The 23112-nt window shown below is 38.1% G+C and overlaps 2 protein-coding genes across 12 annotated transcripts in view; both read right to left on the bottom strand.

Annotated features, from left to right (window-relative positions):
* Positions 1-8437, bottom strand: part of CLOCK (clock circadian regulator) — a 137693-nt gene extending 129256 nt beyond the window's left edge. For 7 of the 9 annotated variants that reach the window (XM_047719335.1, XM_047719340.1, XM_047719342.1 and 4 more), the window contains exons 1-2: positions 8300-8437; positions 6973-7052 (exon numbers count right to left, since the gene is read on the bottom strand). The gene's annotated coding sequence lies outside the window, so the exon portion shown is untranslated. Of the gene's footprint in view, positions 1-6972; positions 7053-8007; positions 8190-8299 lie in introns of those variants that run through there. The other 2 variants (XM_047719338.1, XM_047719334.1) reach the window with 1 other exon arrangement.
* Positions 8438-14849: 6412 nt separating this feature from the next.
* PDCL2 (phosducin like 2) overlaps positions 14850-23112 on the bottom strand; it is a 36849-nt gene continuing 28586 nt past the window's right edge. For all 3 annotated transcript variants that reach the window (XM_047719344.1, XM_047719345.1, XM_047719346.1), the window contains exons 5-6: positions 18025-18233; positions 14850-15028 (exon numbers count right to left, since the gene is read on the bottom strand). In XM_047719344.1, the coding sequence (XP_047575300.1) occupies positions 14871-15028; positions 18025-18233 (367 nt within the window). In that variant the 3' untranslated portion in view covers positions 14850-14870. The remainder of the gene's footprint in view (positions 15029-18024; positions 18234-23112) is intronic.

Raw genomic sequence — 23112 nt, forward strand, 5'->3', positions numbered from 1 at the left:
TGGGAGAACTTATTGGGGAATGATAGTAGTCATTTGTACTATAATAATAAGTCAAGTATACTTGTTATAATCTCTAGAATAACCACTAAAGATATAATGAAAAAATATATAACTCACAAGCAAACAGAGGAAAAACAATCAAAATAACTCAAAAGAAAGCAAAACAGAAGGGATAAAAAGGAATGCAAAGCAGATAATTCAAAGAAGTCAAAGTTGATGGTAGTGGCAAAGTGAGCAGTAAGAAAGTAAATGAATTAAATACTCAAAGTAAAAGACTAACAGTTCAATAATGATAATCTGGATTTATTCACAGACATCCAGAAAACATGAAAGTTTACAAAACTGCACATATTCCACTTTAAAACTGCAACAGGTAACACATATACACACAAATGCCTCAGAAAATACTGAAAAAAAATTTTAATCTCAGGGCTCATCCCTGAGATTTTAGGTGATTTTCTTTATCATAGATTTTCTTTGTAGTTTTTGGCACTTTAATTCTTTTCTAAGGAGCAAGACCCATTTTCACAAAAACCACAACACTTTTCAAAAAAAAAATGAGTTTACAAATTTTAATGATCAGCTCCAACAAAGTAACAGACTTACAGAAAAAGAACATGATCAGGCCTAAAAAGAAGTTAAAAAATATAAACTTATTTCATACAATAAACTTTAATCTGGAAATTAAGAAAGTTTTGTAATTATAAATACATCATATCATCACTATTTCTGATGGAGACTAAATTTATCAGGTAAGAGTTGGAAACAGGTTTTCCGATTAACAAATGGTTCCCTCACTTCTCTTCTTACTTCTAATAAAAATCTCTGATATTTCCATTGTAATATATGTTAAACTTGTAAAATAAAATTTAAGTCCTAACATTTTTCATTTTAATTTGTGGGTTGTTTCCTAAATAAGATTTTTAATACTACCTCAACTAAAATTTAAGTTTCAACACAGAAGAAAACCAGTTACCAGTTTCATGAATCAAAACTTGTTAAAGGGCATCAAAGAAAAATACACAATACCATGCATCTTGGAACCATATTCTAGTAACTTTATTATTCTAAGTCACATAAAAAGATCAAGTACTCCCAAACTCTCTATATAAAAACAAAACTCTAAGCAACTTATTTAAATATATTTACACTGGGAGGGAAAAAAAAAAAAGGTAAGAACCCTGTCTGGTATACACTATGAAAATAACAAAACCAGAATCACTGCTAACATTTATTGACCACTTCACTATGGGATACTCTTTGCTCAAGTAATCTGCATTTTTGTCTCACTTAATCCTCACATCATATTATAAACTAGTATTATCTTCCTTTTACAGATGAGAAATTGAGGTAACATTTGCCCAAGGTCATACAACCACCCTGCAGTAAAGCCAGGATTTGAATGCCAAGCAGGCTAGCTCTAGAACCTTGCACTCTTAATCACTACACTATGCTATCAATGAAAGTAATTCAGATCTTGTTAAAGTAGTATGCTGTCTTTGTTATTAAGTTTCAGGCCACAAATAAGCTTTATTTAGAATAAAACCAAACATTTTAACTATGTGGTCCTGTTGCTGAGACAATAATATCTAAAAACTTCGTACTTTCATGACAGAGAAAAAAGCAAAAAAGCAGTCACTATTAAAAGTATATTCATTAAACCTGAGAACTTCCAAAAATAGACAATAGAAGGCACATTAAAAACTACCACATTAAACTGTCTATAAAATCTTATCTATTTTCTCTTGAAAGTAATTTAACTTAGTTTTTCTCCCCAACTTAAACTGGAAGATCCAGACACCTAGGAGTAGAATAAAATGTCACAGAAATCCTAAATAAAGCTAATGTCAATTTTTTGGGTGATGAAGGATTCTTTCTCAGTATTTACATTTTCCTTTTAAGGAAGTGTTTTGGAGCAAGCAAAGAAATCTCTCTGTTGAACTTCATTTTAATCATGTATGGACTGATTCATAAATCCCCACCCTACTTAGAAGGCTCATCTAGATAACTGTTATCCAAATGATTTATGCTCATGAAATGCAAAGTTAGTTTAATTCAAAGTAAAACATAGTTAGAAATAAACATTATAGGGACGCCTGGGTGGCTCAGTTGGTTAAGCCGATGCCTTCGGCTCAGGTCATGATCCCAGCGTCCTGGGATCAAGTCCCACATCGGGCTCCTTGCTCATCAGGGAGCCTGCTTAGGGAGCTGCCTCTGCCTGCCATTCTGTCTGCCTGTGCTGCTCTCTCTCCCTCTCTCTCTCTGACAAATAAATAAATAAAATCTTAAAAAAAAAAAAAAGAAATAAACATTATAAAAGCCTTGGATTCACTATTATGGATCATTATTAATTTATTATATACTTATTTTTTTCAACAAAAAGCATAAAAGTTCAGTTTAATCTGGAGATTAATACAAATTCAGTATCTACTTAAATTCTAATTCAAAAGTGACACCACTTAAAATTGATAACTTAAATATCCAACTGAAAAAGATGAATTAGTAAATTATTACACAAACATAGATGAGAGTACTCCATAGCCATTAAGAATAATCATGTTGTGGAAAAACACGGACATAAAAATGTTCAGGATTCATTGTTAAGTGAATAGAATAATTTGCACTACAGTAGATGCATTATTAGCCCATTTTGTAAATATCATATGTCTTTAAGTACACATATATTTATAAAATGGCTAAACAAAATGCAGAAAGAAGATATTCCAGAAGGTTAACAATGGCACCTCTTTGTAGTGGGATTTCCAATGATAAAAATTTAATTAATGCTTTTTTTGTGTCTCCCAAATTTTCTATGTTAGGGATGTGCTATTTTTATAACTAGGGGGAAGAGATTAAGAAAGAGACAAAGGAATTATTTACATTAAAGCTGTATTTTAATACAAATCACAATTTCTTAACTAGAGATATGGCTTAACCGTTACTAGTAAAGCCCCCACTTTTTAATTTTGTTTTTAAATACAAAACCTCTTTACATGAACCAACCTGTATTCTTGTCTTCCACTATTCTGGGTAAGAATTAAAAATTAAAGTACCTGATTAAATGTGAACTCTGAAAAAAGATGGGAATTTCTGTCTTACTATTTGACCTCATAATTGTAGAAATTAAAATATTCCTGAAAAATAAATGTAAGTCACATCCTTAGCAGCATAAGTCAAAAGGAATTCATAAAAAAAAATTTTTATAAGTGATTTCTTTCTGTTGACTTCTAAGACTTAAAACAATAAGCAGAATTACATCTGTGAAATACACCTAAAGCAGGTAGCGAAAATAGTCCAGTCGACACTAAAGAGGATGGGTTTAGATAATTTAAAACCTGCATAACCAAAAACATGGAGAAAAACAGTAATCTCCTATCTACCTAATTCCCAGAAGTTACACTAACAGAGCTATATAAATGACTAACAAATGGTTGTAAAGCAACCTATAAATAAAAATGCCATAATAATTAGAGTTAATCAGTAAACAATAAATTGCTCTGACACTTTATTCTTTAAGTAATTCATACAACTCCATCTAGAATTTTAGACTTGGTGAAAGGGAAAATGCAGTCTTGACTAGTACAATGTCTGTAAGAAACTACACATTAGAAAAAGTATGCATCTGCAAAGAACTGGAAGGAAATAGACACAAAACAAAGTGATTTGCTGTAAAATGGAACTTCAATTTTTTACAATGTTGTTGTTTGCTTTCATAGTTTAAAATATTTGCAGCAAACATTTTAATTGACATAACACTATTAGTAATAACGGGTGGGGAGAGGGTATATTAAATATGTCCTTTGAGAAAAGTTAATAAGAAGCAATTTACTTTTAACACTAATACTCTCTGATATATTAGATGGTAGGTAACAGTTAGCAGACAGAATTAAATTTCCTAATACTCCTAACAATCCTGAAATCAAACAGAGGCTGTATTATAATTATCAAACTAAACATCAGATGGCTCTTTCCACTGGACTATTGTAAAAACAAAAAAAAGCAACTATCAATTAGTTATAAATGCTATAACAAGGCAATTTAATTCCTTACTTCCTTGCTCATTAAAAGCTACGATTTGAGCTTTCTAAATTTGTTCTATCCTTTCTTAACAATTTAAAAGGTTGAGATATAAACTCCTCCTCCAATCCCCATGCCTGTAAAAATAAAAAGCTGGAAACATTCTCACCCTTATAAACCTTATGTATATTTTTCTTCTGGAATCAATCATTTCCTACCTTGTGTTAAAATCATTACACACGTGCTTTTTTTTTTTATATTTTATTTATTTGACAGAGAGAGAGAGATCACAAGTAGGCAGAGAGGCAGGCAGAGAGAGAGAGAGAGGGAAGCAGGCTCCCTGCTGAGCAGAGAGCCCGATGCGGGGCTCAATCCCAGAACCCTGAGATTCATGACCTGAGCGGAAGGCAGAGGCTTTAACCCACTGAGCCACCCAGGCGCCCCACACACGTGCTCTTTTAACTACACTAGATTTCAAACCCACAGAGAGCACCGTCAGTGATACTGCATCTTTCTATGTATATCACATATTGTAGTAAAGACTAAATAGTAATGATTTAGTCTTGATTAATCCCCTGAACTTTCTGCACACTCCATCACCTGAAAAGAATTATTAGAAAGGTAGTGTTCTCTTGCAGGAGGAAATAGGAGGTGAGTGAAGGTGTGCATACTCCTTTGTCTGCTGTCAGGTAAGCACAAACCAGACCAAAAGGCCTTTCTATTCCTTTTCCCTTCCAAGGCTAGACTCCATCTAAGTCAATCAGCATCCCCTAGCTAAGGACAGAGTGGGCCTTCAGAGGACCTGGAGAGGTTGATCTGCAAGACCGGGTCAAAATCCAAAGAAAACCCTCAAATGTGGACTCTAAAGAGTCCTACAAAACCCAAGGAATCCAACTCTTTCAGCTGAATACAATCTACAACCAGATAAAACTCACACCGGTATGACCTAACTGCAAACTGTAAATGCCCCCCAAGCTGACTGGACCCTCACAAGTGAAAAGATGAGTATGTTCTAAGGAGTACACCATATGTTAAACTTTCTGACATACTCCAGGTTGTTTTCCTGTCCCGTGACTAGTAACAGAGCCCACAGTTGAGGCAAACTGACAGAAAAGACAATTCATTTTCCAATATTAAAAAGTCTATGTTTGTAAACACACAGAAAAAGATCTACAAGATTAAACAGTGTTAACAGCAGTTCTCTCTGGAGAGGGATATGAAATAAAAGTTTAATTTTCAAAGGAGGTTTTCACTTATATGCATATTGTATTGTTTTCATCTTTCATGAGCATCAATTTACTTTGGTAATTTTTAAAAAATATTAAGTAAAATGCTGAAATGTGATTCTGTTTTTTTCAAAAAGGATTAATAGACCCACATGGAATTCAAATGAAAAATAAATGCCATTTTGCAGAAGCTTGGCTACTACAGACCTACAGTTCAAACAGAAACAATACAATTTTCCTATCCTACAAAATAAAAAGGAATACTGGTAACATAACAAAAATGCCCATAGCAACTGTCACCCACTACTCAACGTTCACTACTTTGATTATACAATATTAGCCACCAGAGGGAGTTTCAGTACCCTCCCCTCAAAACTATATCCACTCTAACAAAGCCCTTTTTCAATTTTAACCTAATTAAAAAGGTTACACTAGCAGAAAAAAAAATATCTTAATACAATTTTTATAACAATCCATAAATCATAAGAAGTTTTTACTTTATTGCACCAAGAGAACAGTGCTTCTCCATTTTATTTTAATTTTTCATTAGAACTATATTCACAAATTGACATTTCATTGAGGTGCGGGTCTGATTTCCTTAAGAGAAAAAAGTTTCCCAGTCTGAAAAGCAAGCCACCTGGACAATCAAGTCTATTATCATTGTAATAGGGTCCATATTCTCCACTTATCACAACTCTGTGGTTAGAAAAAGTAAAATTTTATACAACTATGACTCCTAAAAAAAAAAGAGGAAGAGGGACACAAAACTACCCTCTGAAAACAGCATACTCCAGCCATAATGCCCAAAGTAAATAATGCCATTGTGCTTTAGCAAAGCAAAATACAACTAAGCATCTTTATGAGTTAGTCCGTGATGTCAGCATCTTAAAAATCAAAGTTGAAAGAGCCCAGCTAAAAAAAAAAAAAAAAAAGAAAGAGCCCAGCTTATCATAACCTTTCTTTCAATGTTAGTTCATTTTTCTAAAAAACATTAAGAGAAATCACACTGAAAATGTCCAAAATCACAAGTAATGGAACAGAGACAGGCAGGCAGACAAAACCCACACAGCAAATTATTTGGGAGAGGAGGATTTTTGTTTAATCTAGTTTATGAGTCTGTAACATAGTCACAAAAAAATTGTGAATACAAAGACATATACAGTGTAAATCTCATTTCCCACCTCCCTTCCTCAGGCTACTACTTCTCCCTCTCTCCCACTGTTACTTCCCCAGTATCCTCCCAGAGTATCTTTATAATTGAAGAGCAAACTCAAGTTCATATTCTTATTCCTCCCCCACATCTTAACACATAAAGTAGCACATTATTCACACTGTCCTACACCTTGGGGTTTTTTCCCCCCTCTTTATAACATATTTTGCAGATCTTTCCATGCCAGTGCACAAAAAGCTTCCTCATTCTTTTTCTCATAGCTGATCATGACTAGTTCCACCATAACTTTCATTTGTCGTCTTCTGGCTAACCTCTAATGACATTCTGTTCATTCAAGTACCTAATACCTGAGTTAGATTCCTTCCCCCAACAAGATTTTAAAACAAACCAGATTTGAGGTGTCCCAGGAGATAACTTTCAAGAAAGCAACTCATTAGCTAAATTATGTCCGTTTCAGAACGTTTGTTTTTCAAGCAGGTGAAGGCACAAACATACCACAACTCTCAAATCACTAAAAATAAAGCGACAAATTAGAATGCAATCTTCACGTGAAATTACCTTTTTTTTTGATTTGGGGGATCAGCATAATAGTCATATCAATAATGACTGTAAAACTTTATTCTTGTGCTTTTCTTTCACTGTAAAGGAAAAAAAAAATTTTTTTTAAGGCTAGTAAGCCTTTAAGTCCTAAGAGCGTGGCATCCTAAGAGCAAGAGAACGACCACCTGACTCGATCTTCAATCCCCAGGTCAGAGGCCAAGACATTTATCTTTCAGGATCCTGCTGACTTATCAACAGGACGACTTCTACACCAACGAAACACTCTGAAGAATACAAGCTCTGCGGCGCTACGTGTTGGAAATTACACACCAGGAGCCAGAGCGCCAGGACCAGATCCACAGACTCCAGCTTCGCGGGCGGAAAGGGATCTAGAACAGCCAGCTGCGGTGGAGACAGGGCGCGGGGAGGCGCGGGTCACCAGAAGGAAGACCCGGCGCCGCGCCGCAAGCCCTCGAACCCATGCAGTCTCCCGAGCTGGACGCGCGCAGTCGCGCGTTCCCAGGGAACCGAGCCCCGGAACCACGACCACTAACGGAACCAGCCCACGGGCGGAGGCCGCCGCTCGGACAGCGGACCGCGGCGCGCGGGCCGGCAGCCGGGAGGGCGGGGGTTCCCCGGAGGAGCTGGCCGCCCCGGCGCCCCATTGGGCGCCGCTCCAAACGTGCCCGAGTTGTGACAGGAATAAAGTGGGTCACAAGGCCTAGCGGGTCCCCAGCGAAAGCCCTCTCGGCACCGCGTCTCCGGCTTTCCCGGCCTCTGGAACCGGCCCCAGCCCGGAGGCGCGCTCCGGCCACTGGCCCCACCGGGCACCCCAATCCCACCCTTGCCCCGCAGGTAACCCCAGCAGCCCCGGAGGGCCCCTCAACCAGGGCGCGACTCCACCCCAAGGCACACTAGGGCGACAAGCAAAACTTGGGCTTCAGCTCCCGCCTTCCCCTCCCTCGGCCGCCGCCCCCCCCCCGGCCACACACACACACACACACACACACACACACACCGCCCCCCGCTCCCTCCCCTTCTCCGCGCCCCTACCTTGTGGCTTGCGGCAGCTCCGGCTTCTTCCCTCCCCCACCCTGGAGTCTGGCTGCGGTGACTCGGAACCACTAACCCGGAGCGTCCAGGAGACACAGCGGCTTCCAGCACAAGCAGCACCTGGGGCTGTGAGTGCCCCCCCCCCACCAAAAAATTCACCGCTACTGCCGCCCGCTCCTCCCCCTCCCTTCCCGTCCCCTCCTCCACCGGCACCGGGAGCACGCATGCGCCGCCGAGGCAAGCCTACGGGCGGACTTCAGGCCCCGGGCCCACCCGGTGGGGCACTACTCACCGGGAGCGCGCACGCGTTGGCTGCCAGATTTCCTTCGCGCTCTCGCTCTCGGGGGTTTCCTTTTTAAGCCGGCAGCCGCAAGCCCAGTCCGTGATTGCGCTCCCTGCTGGCGCATGCGTCGTCAGTGACCCCCGCGGGCTCCGACGGCAGGCGCTCAGTATTTGCCCCTCCCCTCACTCTCCCTTTCCCGGCCGCAACCCGGTGCGCATGCGACTTGCCCCGTTAGGCAGCGCCGAGCCGCGGAGGGGATCCCGGGCGCCGAGGAGACTCCGGCTCCCTCGGGCCGTGCGTCTGCGCCGTCTGCGGAGGGAAATCGGGATCTCCCCGGCGCCCCCTTCCCCGCTCTCATTACTGGAAAGCTGGGGAGGCGGGGCCTGCTCGGGTGGAGGGTACGGTCGGTCCGGGGAGCGTTGGCGTTAGGTCCGGGCGGCTTTGGTTTTCACCCGTTGCAGGGAGCGAGGAGGAGGAGGGAGAGCTTCTTGCCCGATGAGGCACCCGGAGGCCCGAAAGGGGACCCTCTCTCTTTTGTAAAGCAAATCACTTGGCCAGCATGCCGGGGAAGATTTTCTGGGTGTTGGCAGACGGAAGGCTTTTTTCATTCTCCAGCGGTATCACTCGCGTTTCCTCTCTTGGGACTGGGAGAGGTTGTTTGCGAAGGTGGAGAGACCTCCAAAGACGTCTTTTCCTTCTCCCTGAAAGGAGTGCGGCTCGGGTCGCTTCTTATTGGTGGGTGGGCCTGCGGAGGCCGGATATGCGCCCGGGGCTGCAGCGGGAGGTAAAAGGAGGTCAGGAGGTGTTCGTTTGGAGTTTTTCACCTGGCTTTAAAGGCCTGGAGACAGCTTAGTGGAAGATGGGGAATGAAGCAGTGGGATACACCAGGATCTGATATGCACGGCTTCCCTTGTTAGAAAAATGTGTGACTTCCTACTTACGTTAGGGGAAATTACTTCCCTTGATGCAGAAAACACACTTAGTCCACATGGGAAAGCACTTTTCAGTAGTTGTAAATGATTGGAAAAGAAGCTTATACAGTCCCAATTCCTAGTCGCTTTTATGTTTTAATGAATGTCCTTTGGATTTAAAATAGAAGCCATCTTGTTTCAAAAAAATAACCATTTGGGCTATAAATTACTCCCTTGGAGGTAACATGCACCTCAGTAAGCATTTAAAATTCTTGCTGGGGACTCCTGGATGGCTCAGGTCATGATCCCAGCGTCCTAGGATCGAATCCCACGTGGGGCTCCTTGCTCAGTAGGGAGCCTGCTTCTCCTGCCGTGTGTTCCCCCAGCTTGTGTGCACTCTTGACAAAATCTTTTAATCAAACAAAATTCTTGCTGTATGCTCAGAGGAAAAAGAACATCAAAACTGAGGAACTTACCCCTCATCCTTCACCCGAGGATTTTTCTGTCAAGTGTGGGGAAAGAGGATTTATGAAGCTACTCCATTATATAGCAGAAGGGATTTTAGTAGACGTTTTTGTTCTTCATTCCCTATTCTGATCATTTCCTTTGGGAAACTATTCACTCAGCCCATATGGCTCCGGCAGGACTCCAGGGTGAAAGCATATTTGAGTTAATGCTCTGCTTTAGGCTGGTTTTACCAAGAAGGGTGCTCTATCTTTGACAATGGATTTAAATGTAGCAAAAGGGGGGCCTGAAGCCATCTTTTCACTCATGGGTTATTCTAAGGAGGAAGGTAACTTGGAAAAAAGATTAAAAGATGGAGATTTGGCCTGGAAATGTGTTTGATGCCCTGAATCCAATGTGGACTAAATAACTGAAATTTCAGTTAAATTAGTTCTTTCATGCGTTTGTTTTATTGCTTAAACCAGTCACTTACTACTAAAAATTCCAAGGGATGCTGGTAGCACCAGAGGAGGCAAGGTTAATAATACAGATAAAGTAGGTTGTAGCCAGACCAGAGGGTTTGAATGCTTCCCCTGCGGCATGGATGTTTACATTCTATTCTGTTCTAAAGTGATCCCTCCTCAGTTCTACATCATCTCTAGACTTCATATCTTCAAAAATACCTTTGCCCCTTTTAATGGTTCCATTGTCCTCTTAGTCACTACTGTCAACTCATTCATCTTTGACTCCTTCCTTCCTCTCACTTTGTGTTTAATCATTTACCAAGACCTGTTGATAATCCTGTTTTTCTGCTCCTCTGCCACTGCATGAACATTTCCCACAGTTTGATTCACTTTATCTGTTTCTCCCATATTCTCTCCAAGAAGAAAACTATGTTTTTAAAAACTTTTCCAACTTCCAGATTCTACTTTTCCCTAAAACCATCATTCTGCCTCATAGTTGCACAGATCCTAAAATTATGTCCCCACCCTAAACACAATTTATATATATATATATATACATATATATATACACAGATACATATATATATAATTTAAATATTCTGTTAATTCCTTCTGATATACATTGCTGTTACTTACACTGAGAATATCCAACACTTTCCAACTGATTCTCCTAGTTGATGTCTTGATAGAGACAGTATAGCTTAGTTGTTAAAGAGTGCAAAATTGGAAACTAAAGTGCCTGGATTGAAATCCCACCTCTTAATATTTGCATGACTTTGAGCAAGTTATTTCTCCGTTCTTCATTTTTCTCATCTGTAAAATGAGGAATAGCAAACCTATCTCATGGGATAATTGAGATATAAAAAATAGATGTAGTTGTGTACGTGTGTGTGTGTGTAATAGTACCTGGAACATAAGAGATTTCGTATAAGTGTTGGCTAGTAATTTTTTTAAGTAGGCTCCACACCCAATATGGGGCTCAAACTCATGACCCTGAAGAGTCACACCCTCAACCAACTCAGCAAGTCAGGTGCTCTTTAGTGTTGGCTGTTACTAATGATAATCCACTTTTGTGTAATTCTTAAGTCTCTTGCTCAAATTCTTCCCCTAGTTCCTGGGTCAGGTCAGTTACCAAATCCTGTTTGCCCTTTCATAGTATTTCTCTTATCCATCCTTTTGTTGGCATTACTAGTTTCACCACTATAGTTTAAATTGGAACATAGGAAATTCAAGATATGTATAATTGGTAATATACAGAAATCTTGTGGTCTTTTTTTAAGATTTGTATTTATTTGACAATATTTCAAATTGAAATATTTCAAATTCCTAATCCTGGTCAGGATACCCTGTTTAATCTAGCCCTTGCTATCTCTCCAATCTCATTTCTCCCATTTTCTCCTTTTCCCATAACACTCCCACCTAGAAATTTCCTTCAGTTCCTTGCTAATCGCCCTGTTCTCTGGCATTAGTACATGCTGTGCCCTTGCCTGAACCACCTTCCTACCTATTCTCATGGCTGGTTCCTCAGTCTTCATGTCTCAAAGTTCTAACTACCCTATTTTTAAGTAGGGGTCTCTCCTACCTCTCAGCTGCCCTGCCCTCCCCCACAGAGTACCCCCAGTTACTGTTGTTTTGCCCACTGTTTCTTCCATAATACTAAGTTTAAGTTCCATGTATATTTGACATTTGTTTTCTCATTTATTAACTAACATCCCCGCCATCACAGGGGATGTTAGTTAATAAATAAAAGTAAACTCCAAGAAGCAAGGACTATGTGTTTTGTCCACCACTGAATTTGCAGCATCTGTTTCAGTACCTGAGGTGAATGAATGAATGGATGAATGAATACATGAAAGGTAAAACATGCTAGAAAGAAGATTTTTAGGATTATCTTTGAATCTTAGATTATGAATGCAGGCAGATTATAATCCTATGAAACATTAGCCTTAATAATGTGTTTTGAAGTACAAAAGGGAGATAAACTGAAATCAAATAGCAAAATATGATAACTCTTAATAACCAGGAGTGCAGAGGAACAGTTAAAGAAGGCATACAAGGAGCACCTGGGTGGCTCAGTCATTAAGCTTTAAGCATCTGCTTTCTGCTCGGGTCATGATCTCAGAGTCCGGGATCAAGGCCTGCATAGCATCGGGCTCCTTGCTGGGCAGGAAGCCTGCTTCTCCCTCTTCCCCTGCTTGTGTTCCCCTCTCTCCCTGTGTCTCTTTCTGTCAAATAAGTAAAATCTTAAAAAAAAAAAAAAAAAAAAGCATACAAGATGTCTTTAAAGGGTTTGATACTGAGTGCTCCCCAGTCACTTAAGGATCTCATTAAAACAAAAATTGCAATTCAGTTAGTCTGGATGGGGCGTGAGATTCTGCGTTTCTAAGCAGCATCTGGGAATGCTGCAAATTCCAGGACTATACTTGGACAAATGAACACTGTAAAGTAGGGAAGGGAATCGCATGGTTGGCAGCAAGAAATAGAGAAAAATCCTAGGTTAGGGTATATGAAATATCCATTTTTTTATAGGTCCCAAACTTGTTGAATACTGACAATTAAAAAAAAAAAAAAACTTTTCAGTTTGTATCCCATTAAATAAAAATCATTCAATAAAATGGAAAACAAATACTAAATAATTTTTCCGCATTCTGACATTTATACCCTACTGAAATGAGGATGTGTCAATGAAAGAGCATATGGAAGTAACAATGACCCGCAGCAGCCTGTGTGAGGACTTGCTGGAGCAATGTGTTTGTTTAGGCATGTGCACACACATGATTCATTTGAAAAAGACTGACTGGACTCACAGCCACTTAAAACATGCTAGAATTTTATGATTTTTACAAATGTTTAAGTCTTCATGAACTGTTCTTATGAATAAAAACTTACTGCCACCTGGTGGATTTAACAGTTGGAATGGAAATCTGTATCGTTTCATTCAGGTATCTTAAATACTGTACTCCCTCTGTTAATTTTAGCTTAAGAAAACAAATATGTATTTACTTAAAAAAATTTCATTTAGTGGGACTTTTTTCATTTGGTTTTAACTGGAGATAGGACAATGTATTTATATGCATTACATGGTATTAAAGTTACATTTTAACCTTATAATGTGGCTTTTCATTTCCACAACTTTTATCCTATTTAGAAAGATATCCACCCATTTGTTAGAGAATTTTAGGAGTTGGACCTGTGTAGGTTATTATTTCTCTTACATGTGTGCATAATACTATAAAAAAAAAGACCATCTTGGGGCACCTGGGTGGCTCAGTCGCTGGGCGTCTGCCTTTGGCTCAGGTCGTGGTTCCAGCGTCCTGGGATCAAGTCCCACATCGGGCTCCCTGCTCGGTAGGGAGCCTGCTTCTCCCTCTTCCACTCCCCCTGCTTGTGTTCCCTCTTTCACTGTCTCTCTCTGTGTCAAATAAGTAAAGAAAAAAAAAAATCTAAAAAAAAAAAAAAGACCATCTTGTGCAACCCTCAATTTCCCTCCCTTCATCCCAATGTGTACGGTTTCAAAAGCCCTTCTTAGCTGTCTCAGAAGAAAGCGATCTTCCTAATCCTTTGCAAAGTTAGATCATTTGGTTTTACCTTACCTGGTTACTGTATTCAAATCTGTATTTAACTTTCCTCCCACTTCCTCATGGTCTGGCGCCTCTGTGATTCCTACTTCCTCCCACCCCCAAGAGCAGCAGTCTTTTCTTGACTCCATGTTGAACTGTCTCAATTCAGCCAATTTATTTTTGTAACTTAGTCTAGATTCTCTCACAAACATCAGTGAACATCCACAATCAGAAATGGGTCATCAATACAAACAAAGTAGAATAAAATGTTATTGAACTATTACATGCTGGATTTACCAGCCTTTTCTCTAAAAGTGGTGTTCATTACTAAGCCAAGATAAAACATCCTCCAGGTCTTTCGCGGTGTCCTAATTTTGTATACTTTTTCATGATGAATTCCTCTGTGATTACTATTAAAACATAGGAAAGCCTCACAATATATTTTTCTCACTTCTCCTGATTTAGAAACTTTACATGTCATATACTTGTGATTCTATAATCTATCAGTGAGAGTACTTAGTAATTTTCTAACTTCATAACAGAATTATCAAAAACAATAATAATGTGTCCAGGTGTTTCTTATGTACTTTTCAGAATCCTTAAATTGTGTTTTTCTATTGAGTGATTAATTTTTTTTAACAGGTAAGAGATTTCGAGGTAAAAAATGGTCATAAATTTAAGTATTTTCAGTCAAGTCCCCTAAATAATAGAGTTTAAAATCTGTTGATATAGTGGCACCTAGCTTGCTCAGTCACTGGAGCATGTTACAATCTCAGGGTCATGGGTTCAAACCCCACATGGGGTATGGAGCTTACTTAAAAAATAATAATAAAAATAAGAAAATAAAAATAAAATCTATTGATGGAAATGAAATGAAATGAAATTTCATGGTCATCTTTCATTATATTCATTCATAGGCCTCTTTGGGAGTAAGCGACACGGAGGACCTATAATATCTGTGCCTTTATCCAAAATGGGTCCAAAAGATGATAAACCACAGAAAAATATTAAGGGTTTAGTACAAATTCTGGTTTTGTTGGAGGCAATAAATATTCTGAAATACCTGAAAGTTTTTGAAATGATATATAAGCTATAATTCTAATATAAAAATGAAAATAAATCCATAAATGTTCTGATCTCTGATTGTAAAGGCAGTGACAAAACAGTATATAAATACTTTGAAGCTATTTATTAAATATTTCTATTTGGTATCATCATTATCACTGTTTGAACTATTAGTGTCATCATAAATAGAAGTGTTTCTAATTGAAGATACCATCACATCTACAATGTCTTTTTTGGGGTTTTCTTCTAAATCGGTCTGTATTGCTCCAACTTCTGCTAGTTTCCATTCAAGTTCTGCAATAAATAACCCATCAATAAATCCAGTAAAAATCTTGGAAAATGAAAATAACTCATTTATGCGACAAAGTAACTGATACTAATAAAATCAATGTGTAAATGAGGATATCTTTAGAACTGACTGACAATGAAAGTACTACAATATCAAAACACATGTTGGATACAGCAAAGTTAAAGGGAGAAATTGTAGCTAAAATGTTTATTGTAAATTGACTGAAAATAAGTGGCTTAAAAGTTCAAATCAAGAAACTAGAAAAAAATAAAGAAAATAAGAAAAATAAAATAAAATAAGAAAAGCTGAAAGAGAAATATAATGAAGAAAAGGCCTAGCAAAAGTAGAAAAACTCAATCAGTATAGATGACCAACAAAATCAAAAGCTCATTCGCTGAAAAAACTAACAGATATACCTCAACAAAAATTATCACAAAAGGAAAGAAACCAGTTCATATAAGGAATTTACATGGGACATAACCAAAGTAAAGATTCTAATATGGCTATAAGACTATGAGAAATTTATGCCAAGACATGTGAAAACTTCAATGGGAAAATTTTAACAAAAATATAAATTACCAAAATATATCTGAGAGAGAAACCGAAAGAATTGAGCTGATAACCAAAAACCCCAATCCCTATAAATTCATCATTATGTCAAATTTTTTCTTAAGTACTATATGGATGAACAGAACATTTATGAGGAAATTACAAACACACTTCTGAGGAAAATTACAAAATATGTTACAAAATGTAATATATACATCTATGAGGAAAATTACAAAAGACATAAAAAATAAATGATGAGATATATCTCATTCATGGATTGGAACATCCATTGTTATTGGATATCAAATCTTCAACAAATCATCTATAAATATGATTCTAATAACAGGATTTTTCATGTAAGTTGACTAATTCCAACATATAGATTTTTCATGTAAGTTGACTAATTCCAACATTTATATGAAATTTTGAGAAAGACTTGTGCTACTAGAGATAACTAGATTGTTATAAAGCTGTAGTACTAAACACAGTGCTGTTGATTGATTTGAAGATAGACAAATAGTATAGACTTCAGAAATAAATTGAAGCATTTTTGGAACCAGGAAAAGTGACATTAGCAAACATTAAAAATCAGGGGGAAAACACCTCACATACATTAGGACTGTTACTATACATAACACATACACACAGAGAAAACAAGTGTTGGTGAGGATGTAGAGAAATTGGCACTCCTGTGCATGGTAGGTGGGAGTGTAAAACGGGGAAGCCATTATACAAAACTGTATGCTGTTTTTCAAAACCTTAAAATAGAATTACTGTATGATCCCAACAATTCTACTTCTGAATATATACCCAAAAGACGTGGACTAGAACAGAGTAGTTACACGTCTCCGTTTATAGCAGCATGATTGACAAAAGCCAAAAGGTAGAAATAACCCAAGTGTCCATGGACAGATGAATGGATAAACAAAATATGGTCTAAACATAAACTGGAATATTATTCAGCCTTAAAAAGGAAGGAAACTCTGACAGATGCTATAAAATGAATGAACCTTAAGGACATTATGCTAAGTGAAATAGGCCGTTACAAAAAGACAAATACTGTATGATTCACTTATATGAGGTATTGAGTGTAGTCAAATTCATGGAGTCAGTAGGTAGAGTGGTGGTTGCAAGACTGGAGGAGAAGGGAATGGGGAGCTATTGTTCCATGGGTATAGAGTTGCAGTTATGTAAAATGAAAAGAGTTCTAGAGATGAATAGTGGTGATACTTGCACAACAGTGTGAATGTACTTAATAACACTGAACTATATCCTTAAAAATGGTTAAATAAGTCCTGGGTATGTAATGCACAGCACAGCATGGTAACTATAGTTAATAATTCTATATTAAACATTTTTATAAAAATGGTTAAGATGATAAATTTCATGTTATGTGTATTTTACAACAATTTAAAAAATTGTTTAAATATATAAACACACACACAAACCCCAAAACATGGACCAATAATATACTATTCATCTTAGTGATTACCTGTAGGGAAACAGGAAAGGGAATGGGACTAGGAATGACAATATAAGTAACTTCAACTATATCTGTAGTGTTTATTTGAACAACAAACAAATAGCTCAAGCAAACGAATAAATGTTCACATTTGTTATTTTGGGGCAGTAATCAATTACATGAATGTTTGCTATATTATTGTTTGTACTCATGCATTAATTTTTTTAATTAAAAGGGGTGAAGTTAAATGGCTTTCACATGATGGTATGAGAAAAAGATTTTAATAATATAGATTAAAGCAATTCCAAGAAATGACTAGATCAAGGATATGGCCTTAGAAGTAGCTTAGCATGTAAAAATTATTAAAGACATTAAAGGTATAAAGTACCTGTGCTATGAAAAGAAAGGGACTTGATTAACTGACAAAATCAGATAGTATGTGGATAAGTGAAAGATAAATTGTACAGAGAAAATATGCTATAGATATTTAGTAGAGAAGAAGAAGACAAGATTGAGTCCATCCAAAATCACATAATGAGAGAAATGGAAACCAAGAGAACCACAAAGGAATAGGGTATGGGAGAGAGAACAAAGAATGGTAGGGTGTTTGGGGTATAGGGAACATATGAGACAAGGAATAAAGGCACAAATGAATAAGGAGTTTCTCCAGTAGTGGTTGAAGAACAGCTTGGCTGGAGCAGAAATTAGAAAACATTGAGTAATATAGTTGGGTAGGTAGGCTAAAATTTTCAAGCAAAGATTCTGTATTTTTAACTTATTTCACAGAAAGAACTATTAAGGATTTAAGCAAGTAGTTGTTGTAGTAAGAGTATTATTATAGGAAAATTAATCAGGAGGCATACAAGAAGAGACTAGAAGGGAAGGAAAAACACCTTATATTTTATGGAAATAAACTTTTATGGTACTTGTTAATTTATGGAAGTTTTCACTTATTTTTTTAAATAAACATTTTAAAAATAATATCATTACCTTCTAGCTTGAGATTTATCCCTCCACATTCTATAATTCCAATGAATTTGCCTTCTATCTGACCGTTTTTATAAACAAAAATTGTTGGTAAACAATTGTCATGGTAGTGTTGAATACAGCTATTCACGATGGCTTTAACAAATTTAGTTTCTGGAAACTTTCTTGCCAGGAGACTAAGATGCTGGTTAACCAACAAACACATTGGGATGCTAAAAAGAGAAATAGTACACAATATCTTTAAAAACAGACTACTTATCTCAGTCTAACAGAGTAAGTGAAACATCTCCATGACAAAAATGTACCTTTGTGTCAAATAAATTAAAAAAAAAAAATCTTAAAAAAAAATGTACCTTTGGATATTCTTTTTTTTTTTTTTTAATTTATTTGTTTGACAAAGATAGAGTGTGTGCGGGTCGGGGGAGGGGCAGAGGGAGAGAATCTTCAAGCAGACTCCCTGCTGAGTGCAGAGCCCCATCCCTTGACCCATAAGATCAAGACCTGGGTGGAAACCAAGAGTCGGAAGCTTAACCATCTTGAGCCACTCAGGTATACCTCTTTGGATATTCTTTTAATATAACAGCATATCAACTCTCATCCTCCATTGTTACCTTTAGTAATGATAAACTACAGAGTCCTCCCATATTTATTGTAAACACAATTATAGCCTGGGAGTGAAGCTTGCTACCATAGGAATTTGATGCCTAACTAAGGCTAACTACATCTGACCTAGCATCAGTTTCATGAAGTTAGTTCCCAGTTTATAGGACAAGGGCAGGGCACTTCTAGGGAATCTTGGGCAGTTCTGAGATGAAACAAGGGATTCCAACACTTTCCCCCACCTTGGGCTTATTCCCACATGAGATTATGGCATCCAAAGTGTCTCATCTCAAACTTCCTTGAATTTCTTGACTCTAACATACTTCATTTGACATCCCACTCTATGCAGCACCCTGTTCCCCATTATCCAGAACTATTCCCCATCAGCTATTTAAGGGGCACCTGACTGGCTCAGTTGGAAGAGCATATGACCCTTGATCTTGGAGTCAAAAGTATGAGCCCCATGTTGGGTATAGAGATTACTAACAACAACTAAACTTAAAAAACTTGATTGGAAGTGTGACCAGAACCTGCAATTCTTTCTGCTATCACGAGACTCCAAAAATGCCCATTCTTCAATTAATTTCTTTTCTCTCTTACTCACTCACAGCCTCATCAAACGGTTTCGGAGCCAATTATTTATCTCATACTCATTTCGCATGGGAACGTTCTCTGTTATTTTGCTTTCTCTTTAACTGCTTCTTTCAATCTTCTCCACTTTCTATAAATATAAGTTACTAAATTTTTTTAAAGTTCTTACAACTCTGTCTCCTTCAAATAACTACTCTCCTGTTCATAGCCCAAAGAAAAAGGAAAATAATAATCTCGATGCTCCATTCCCTTCCTTTCTTGAAAGGTTTTCCCTTTTTTTGGCTTTTGTGATAACACCTTTTTTTTTTCCCCAGTGCAAAAAAAGGCGGTTTTATTAAAGCACAGGGACAGGACCTGTGGGCAGGAAGAGCTACTGTGATAACACTTTCTATTAATTTTCTTTTTATTTCTTTGACTTCCTCCTTCTATGACTCAAATGTAGATGTTCTTTGTGATTGTGTCCTGGATCCTCTTCTCACACTAGACACATTCACTGTGCAATCTTACCACTCTGATATCAACATTGATGAACATCATCTCCCCTCCTCCCTCAAAGAAAAAAAAATATATCCGTATATATTATACATTTCTCCTGTATTTTCTTAGGTTGTCACTAAGGCCAAAAATCTCTATTCTCTACAATATCTAATCGGTAATCAAATCATGTTGCTTCTACTTCCTAATCTCATACCTAACCTCTCCTCTTTTTCACCATTACCTTTCTCCTTTCCTTTTTTTTTTTTTTAAGATTTTATTTATTTGACAGACAGAGATCACAAGTAGGCAGAGAGGCCGGCAGAAAGAGGAGGAGGAAGCAGGCTCCCCGATGAGCAGAGAGCCCGATGCAGGGCTCCATCCCAGGACCCTGGGATCATGACCTGAGCTGAAGGCAGAGGCTTTAACCCACTGAGCCACCCAGATGCCCCCTCCTTTCCTTTCTTATCTGAGCTTCATTAGATTGTCCTAAGTGGTCTGTTTCCAGTCTTGGTATCCCAAATTCATCCTTGACCCTGCTGACGAAGGGAGCTCAGCATGAAATTCTCACCATGCAACAACTGCTCTGCTCTCAAGATTAAAATCCCTCAATGGCTCCTCACTGCCTTCAGTATAAAGTCTGGGTTCCTCAGTGTAGCTTTCATGGTTCTCTGTGGTCTCTCCAGAATTCAGGGGCCAGAATTTAACCCCAGAAGAACTGTAAAATATAAGGGAGACTTCTGCATGAGAACATGAGTTTAGGGCCTAGTTATGGTATTCAAGGCTTAAAATATGCATTTGGCATAGGAATGATGTAGAAACCCAAAACTGGAATTTGGACACAGGTGTAAGACTGAATAAAATAACAGTCAAGGCTGACCTGAAGCTCAGCCACTAAGCTCGCTGACCCAGGGAGATTAGATCCCCCTAGGGGACACCAGGCAAGCTGAGCCTTCATTTCGATGAACAGTAGGTCCAGTTCTATAATTTTAATGGCAAATTTAATGGCAAAAAGACATTAAAATTACAGAACATAGGAAACTACTTAAAAAAAAACAAACTCTTGGGGTACCTGAGTGGCTCAGTCCATTAAGCCTCTGCATTGGGCTCAGGTCATGATCCTGCGTCCTGCGTTGGAACCCTGCCTCAGGCTCCCTGCTTCTCCCTCTCCCTCTGCAGCTCCCCTGCTTGTGCTCTCTCAAACACTCTCTCTTTCAGATAAATAAAATCTTAAAAAAAACAAAAAACAAAAAACAACTCTGTTCCTGTAAAATTTATAGAAGGCAGCTAGAAGGGGCACCTGGGTGGCTCAGTGGGTTAAAGCCTCTGCCTTCGGCTGGGGTTGTAATCCCGGGGTCCTGGGATGGAGCCCCGCTGGGGCTCTCTGCTTGGCGGGGAGCCTGTTTCCTCCTCTCTCTGCCTGCCTCTCTGCCACTTGTGATCTCTATCTGTCAAATAAATAAATAAAATCCTAAAAAAAAAAAAAAAAAAAGAAGGCAGCTAGAAATGCAAATATATTTAGCAGTTATACTCTACAATATAGAAAGTTACGAGTCAATCCATTATTAAAAACTAGACATTTGGGGCGCCTGGGTGGCTCAGTCATTGGGCATCTGCCTTTGGCTCAGATCATGAACCCAGGGTCCTGGGATGGAGCCCCACATCGGGCTGCCTGCTCAGTGGGAGACCTGCTTCTCCCTCTCCCACTCCCCCATTTGTGTTCCTCTCTCCCTGTGTCTCTGTCAGATAAATAAATAAATCTTAAAAAAAAAAAAAAAAAAACAACTGGAGTTTTCTAAGGACTATTTGTCACACAAGTAATTATTTTATTAATTTGATTATAGATTAATTTTCTTAAAATGTGTGTTTTATACCAACGTATTAATGCATTATCTTAATGTCAAGAGAAATGAATATTTTATGTAACTATCTTAGACTGACTGAACCTCAAAAAATCTTCCAGAGTCACAAATACTTAAATTATTTAAAAGATGCTTATTCTTTGAGTCCATCAGAGGAAATGAGAGTTTGAAACAGCCTAGCTGAAACTGTAACACATTTGATCTCTTTCATGAATTTTTGAAAATTATTTGTCCAATCTAATCATTTATCTAGAAATAACCATCAAAGTAAGTAATTTTATGCTGTGGTATGGGCATTCAGAACCAGCATCCATTCTGCTAATCATACTGGGTCCCAGAAAAGATACTCAGTGAACCACTTCAGTATGTAACATTTCTCACACAGAGATCCCACTATTGTAAATGTCAGTGTGCCTCATACTTCCTGGTGAGGAACCAAAATCAGCATCATTTACGAATTGGTTTAATCAGCTAAGTGGTATGGGAAAAGTGGGAAATGATTCTTTTTAAGGCTTTCAGCTACTCAAAAATTAATTACTAAGCATTTTAGTTACAATGACAGTAATGTCTTCTTTAATGGGACATGGCCTCCTCTCAAAATTTGTGCGAGAAACTGGTAAGCTGGTAAACAACGGGGCTCTAATTTGCACAAATTGCTCTGTGCAGAGTTTCTGTGAGGACCTGAAAAGAGAAGAAATTTTTTTTATTCAAAGAATGAGATGAAGACAATGGGGGAAACTCGTGTGGCCTCTGTTCCTGGACTGGCTTGGAGCCCAGGCAGAGTAGCAGGGACCTAATGCTGGAGAGATCTGTGAAACTCTAGGAGCTAGCAGTGTCTCTGTGGCACAGAGTTGGAGAAAGTCCACTCTACCCAGTTACTGTATACTAGGCTGGTAGGTCAGGGGACATTTGGGTTACACTTAGTACAAGTAGGCACTATAAATTAATTGATTTAGAAACATAGGGGAGTACAAAGGAATTGTTCCGTTAAAAGAGACTTAAAAGACATGATATATCCAAATGCACTGCATGACCCTTGACTGGATCCTTCGTCAATTATTATTAATTTTGGAATTATTAGTAATTTTGTTAGGTGAGAAAACAGCATTATGGTTATATAGAAAAATGTCCTTATATTTTGAAGATGCATGCTGAAGTACTCAGGAAGAAAGGTTTATGCTGTATATAATTTACTTTGAACTGATTCTGCAAAAAATACACATGCACACACCTACATATAAATAAAAACATACAAAAGTGGGAAAATGTTCATTTTTTAATCTACCCAGCTGGCCTTTAGAGTGTTCATTTTATCATTCTTTCTACTTTTCTGTATGTTTGAAATTTTCCATAATAAATTAAAAAAAATAACTGCCTAAAAGTGTTATTTTTCTTCTTCTTTTTTTTTAAGTGGATTTATTTAAGTAATCTCTACACCCAACATGAGGCTCAAACTCACAACCCTGAGATCAAGCGCTGAATGCTCTTCTGACTGAGCCAGTCAGGTGCCCTGAAAGAATGCTATTCTCCTAAAAAGTGTGACAAATTCTTTAAATTAGACATG

This window comes from Lutra lutra, chromosome 2 (assembly GCF_902655055.1).
Source record: "Lutra lutra chromosome 2, mLutLut1.2, whole genome shotgun sequence".
Classification (NCBI taxonomy): Eukaryota; Metazoa; Chordata; class Mammalia; order Carnivora; family Mustelidae; genus Lutra; species Lutra lutra.